Below are 5124 nucleotides of genomic sequence, written 5' to 3' on the forward strand. Positions count from 1 at the left end.
CCGCCCGCCGCCGCCGCCTCCAGCTCTCGCAAGTTTGAGATCCCCAGTCTCCGCTCACCCTCCGCTGCGGCGCCTCCGCGGTGGGGTTTCGGGAGGGGGTGATTCCCCAGGAAAGGTTCGCCCGACTTTCCCCGGCCGTCACCGATTCCCAGCCGGGTGCATTGGGGCCTCGCCACATCTGAACCCCGAACCACCTGGGTGGCGGGTCGTGTCCTCGTACCCCCGCCCCCAACTCTACCGCCCTCTGTCCTCTCTGTCCCAGCTCCGGCCGAGTTGGGTATTCACGCCTAGCCAGGGCTCACGTCCTAGGGGAGTGGAGACCGACTCCGCAGAGGCGACGGCTAGGTCGGCCAACAGATCCCCAGCCCCAAGAATGGGGGGCGGCGGGGGCGGCTTTCCCTGCCGCGCGCCGAGACTCCCCTTGCTACCCAGAAGGCCAGTGGAGGACCGCAATTACCATAAAGCGCCTCGCACTCCTCTCAGCCAAAGCTGTCAAACCCCAGCGGCAGGCGCCACTGCCTCCTCTCGCCACCAGCTCTCCCGGCCTAGCGTCCCTCCGAGACCCAGCCCAGCAAAGCCTGAGTGCGCGTGGGCGTCCACCCCCACCGCACCTCGCCCCTTCTTCCCAGAGGAGCTACTTCCCCTTCAGGCGCTAAGAGCTACGTGAAAACACTACCACGGGCAAGAGTGGCAGTTCCGCGCCCTTGCTCCCCGGACATTTCAATGGTGTGGGAATTGTGTAGAGGTGGGGGGGGGGGCTGCTCCTGGGGACCCAAGGCGGTGGGAGGACCGTAAAGGGAACCGGGATGAGCCTGAGTTTCTCCCAGTTCTTGAGCATTTCACCGTCTGGACCTCCGATGGCTGGAAGGTCTGCCCTCGTCTCTCACCTCGGCCTCGTGAGAGTATCTCCCGCGTTTTATTTTACTTGGCCGGGAACAACTTTTGGCTTCACCGTTCAGCCCATAAATTTTCACTCGGTAACGTCGTGCAGATCAGGGCTCGGAGGCAGTGTACAGCCTGCGCCCGCAGCAGTTCAATTCAATTGACACGTATCGAGCTTCTCCTACGCACCAGGAGCAGCTCTGGGAGCCAGAGGGGGGCGGGAAAGGGCAGGCAAGCGAAAGGGGGAAGCCGAGAAGCGAGGTTCCGGCCTCCCCCGAGCGCAGAGCCTCAAGGGCGAACCCAGCTCCACTTTGAAAAGCTGGCGGGAAGGGAAGTCAGGGCACCCAGGCTGGGAGCTCTGACACGGAGGCCAAAAGGTTACCTACCCCATTCGGTGCTTCTACCGGGTCTTTCGATTCTGGGACGGGCTGGAGTGTGTCTTTCTGCCTAGGGACAGGATGGTGCAGGCTTGATGAGAACCTAAAGTCCGAAATGGAAGTGGCTAGTAAATCCACACGGAAAGTTTTTAAATATCGTGGGGCGTCTACACGCCAAAAATTAATCAAAAGCATCTCAAGTTGATTCCTAAGTCAAGGTCAAGGCCAAAATCTCATCTATAGCTAGAAGATATTTTCCCTTTTAAAAGTGACACCCACTACTGACTTTGGGACTGATATTAGGCGCAATTTTATTCATTCTGATTTAGTTCTCAGCATAGTTATAAAAACAGTCCTTCTCAAAGCAGAAGTGAAACATCTCTACCGTTTGAAACCCGAAACTTTGAACAGAATTAAATCTTCATGCTCCAGAGCTGCTTGTAAGAACTGATGCAAAAGACAGGCAGGCCAGCGGGTAGTGCCTAGCTGTGCTGGGCCGCTGCTAATGTTTCCAGGACCCGCGCCTGCAGAATGGAATGCATGCCTTTTTCTTCCTGGTCTTTCTTGAGGGGCGTCTCTGAAAGCTAACCTACACATTTTTTTAATCTCCGGTAACAAGCAGAAAGACACCTGGACTATTATGCTGTAAAGCTATTTTTTATAAAGACGTTTTAGGGCTAGACATTAAAAGTTATTAGACTGAACGCATGCGAGTTACAGACACAGCTGGGGGAAAGGCCGCTGGTTGTGTGTCATAGCAACATTTCTTTTTGAAGCGACTCCTTTTATTCAAAACAAGTCTTAAATAACCAGGAAAGCTGGATTTGGGTATTTGTGGGGAAACTCTGAACACGGTTCCAGGCAGAAAGGCCGCGGTGTGGCTGTGGGCTGGGCAGGAGGGCTGGCCTGGACGAACAGCAGAGCAATGCCAGGCTCATCCTGCTCGGTTAGGCCGCACCACAGAAGCCCTGGCTTGATGCCCAGCCACCTTCTCTCCCCCTCTTCTCACCTCCCAATTCAACCAGGAACAGGCTTTTCCCAGCGTCCAAGTTACATTAACTGTCCAGAACTTTCAGAAAATCCAGGATGCAAGCATGGACCCTGAGTCCTAGGGCCTCCCCAGACTGCTGACAATGGGGTCTGTTTGTCTAACTTTAAGTCCTAGAGCTAAAATGAATGGGGGGGGGGTGCTCTAAGGGCCAAGGGGCCTTGGAGAAGGCTGATTGCTGGAGAAATTTGATGCTGGAGACAAACAGGCCAGTAAATTCGCCTTTGACATCATTTGTAGCAGTTGCCCCCTCTCCTTTAAGGGAGTCTCTGGACTCCACGGTATTCTTCAGTGGGCTGGTAGGATTAAAAGCTTTCTCTTCCATCTCTTAGGGATGAGTTTCCCAATTCTGTGGGATTTTAGAAGTATCTTAAGGAAGTCCTAAGAGGCAGGCACAAAAGTATGTGTGTATATGTATGTGTGCATGTGTGTGTGTGTGTGGGGGGGTGTTTCTGACTCACTGAGAATTAAAATGTGACATTTCCCCTAGCTCCCTAAGTGGAGAAGGTTCACACCTATTGGCCTGGGAAAAGAGAGCTGTTGAAAAGCAGTTCCCTCTTGTGCCCTCACTCAAAGGGATCTTGGGGGGTGCCCAGATGCTTAAGGTCTGGCTCTTCCCTGCCCTCCTTTAAGGCCCTCTGGAGCGGAAATGTGTGTGTGTGTGTGTGTGTGTGTGTGTGTGTGCCCTGCACTCCAAAAGGGAGGATTTCAGTGAAAGCAAAGTGCAGTGGATGAGCAAGTGAGCGTAAGGCAAGGGAGGCTGCCTTGCCAGATGAAAAATAAATCAGCAAGGAAATGAGAAGTACTGCGAGGTGGAGCTGCAAATGCTGCCCCCCCTCCCCCACCAACCTCATCCCCCATGAAAAGGTTTTGTGATTATAACATATGGCTGGACTTTAGACTCTCAGGCTTCTCCTGCTGCAGATTCTAAGCAGGCTCTGCAACTGGGCAACCAAATTGGAACTTCTGAGCAAACTTGAAACCTGCTTGTCTTTGCTGAATTCTGCTGATTATAAGACCTCCTACACTTCCACCAGTCTGGCCACCCCTAGGTCTTGGGTAAGGCCTTGCATCCTATGCAGAGGTCCTACCTGCAATTAGGGGCAATCTGGGTTCCCAGCTGTGTGTGTGGTTGGGGATTCACTTATGCCAGGTATGCACAGAATGGAAACCCTAGCTCTGTAGGCTTTGTATAGGCCTCCTCAACTGGTGTTTTTCTGGCTAACGTTACTAGATTTATTATTGGAGTTTATTATTGGAGTTATTGGAACACTCCTACATGAATGGCAATGATGCATTTTTACTTTATGTAATGTGGGCTATACTGTTAATGTTAACTATCTTTTAAAAACATACAAATACCTCATATTTACGGTGTTCCACTCTTACATTTAGCAAATTAACTCCAGGCCTACCCAATGGGACTTTAAAAAAAAAAAAAGCCATAGGGTGAGGTGTGGTGGGGGTGGAGTAGTGTAGACCAATCTAGCTCGTCCTGTCTTCCTTTCAAAACTCAAGTGAAGTAACAATTGAAGGCCTATCCATGACCCTAAGGATTTTACTAATTGTGAAATATCTAAAGAGAAGTAGCTGCCTTCCCGGTCAGAAAACTGTTAGATTTGGGGTTGGACAGGTTAAAAAGATAATTGGCTTTGGAGAGTTATAGGCTATTAGGAGTTGGGTGGCCCAAAGAACAGAACCAGTATAGTTCACAGAAATCATCTCAGGGAATTCTTGCTCTCGGCTACATTCATGCCAGGCCCTGAACTCGGGAATCTCAGTCTATACTGCTGTTGCCAAAGGTGTTGACCAGATGGCAGAAACACAGGAGGCTTTGGGGAAAGGCCTGGCCCATCATAGAAGCCGGATGCTCCTGCAGATCCACCCTTACACTATGTCCAAGAGGGGGTTCGGGTTTTTGCTAGGCCCTCTAGGGCATATTTTATCCTGCTTGAGGGGCGGGTAAGTGGGAATGTAAATTAAAGGGGACAGAGTTGCCAAATAATTGCCTTCTCACCCAACACACCAGCCTCCTCAGCCAACCATTTTCAGTTCTGTTTATCTCTGCTACCTGGGGACTGGTGGGATCTGGAAGGGACTAAGGACCAGCAGAAGGAAAAACAGAACTGGTGCTAATTCTAATCAATTGAATGTGTGTGTGTGTGTGGGGGGGTGTTACCCAGAGGGAGAGAGTGGTTGGTGTGGGGTGGTCACCACCCAGCCTCTCCAGGCTGAAAATTCCAAAGGCTTTAAGTTAATCACAGCACAATTTACCTGAGTCCATTCTTCCTCCAGGCCCAATCTGCTGTGCCCTCACTCCATACCCCAGTGTCTCCACCCCTTTAGCACTCCTACAGCCCACCCGCCCTGTCTTGATTGCGGGGAGCTGGGATGTAGAGTGGTTTGCGTTTGAGGCCTGACAGAACCTTCTGTGTGGGGCAGCAGTAGGAGGAGGTTAATGCATAATGCACAGCGCCTGGAAGCCCGGCCATTAGCGGCCTGTCGGTGACACAGACAAACGACTGAGAGGGAGGAGATCCAGCTCGCTCTGGAGTTTAAATATACCAGCGTGGAGGGGAAACGCCATGATTTAAAAGTGTGTGTTTGCAGACACTCGCATATATTTTAATGATTTCCAGCAGGCAGCACGTCCCAACACTGCACCCCCACCCCTCAACACAGAACAGTGAGGTAGGGGTCTCAACCAGAGACCCACTCACTGATCGGTTTCTTTTTTTTTGAGGGGGGAGGGGATGAAGGAGAGAGGTGGTAAACAGGGTGCTGAGAAAAAAAAAGAGGCCGGGAAGATGCCCAAGC

At 51.8% G+C, this 5124-nt stretch overlaps 1 protein-coding gene across 1 annotated transcript in view; it reads right to left on the bottom strand.

Annotated features, from left to right (window-relative positions):
• Nucleotides 1–478, bottom strand: part of Bcor (BCL6 corepressor) — a 44391-nt gene extending 43913 nt beyond the window's left edge. The window contains exon 1 of the mRNA XM_031341495.1: nt 458–478. Within this exon, the coding sequence (XP_031197355.1) occupies nt 458–460 (3 nt within the window). The 5' untranslated portion in view covers nt 461–478. The remainder of the gene's footprint in view (nt 1–457) is intronic.
• Between the last annotated feature and the right edge of the window lie 4646 nt (nt 479–5124).

Source organism: Mastomys coucha, chromosome X (genome assembly GCF_008632895.1).
Source record: "Mastomys coucha isolate ucsf_1 chromosome X, UCSF_Mcou_1, whole genome shotgun sequence".
Lineage (NCBI taxonomy): Eukaryota > Metazoa > Chordata > Mammalia > Rodentia > Muridae > Mastomys > Mastomys coucha.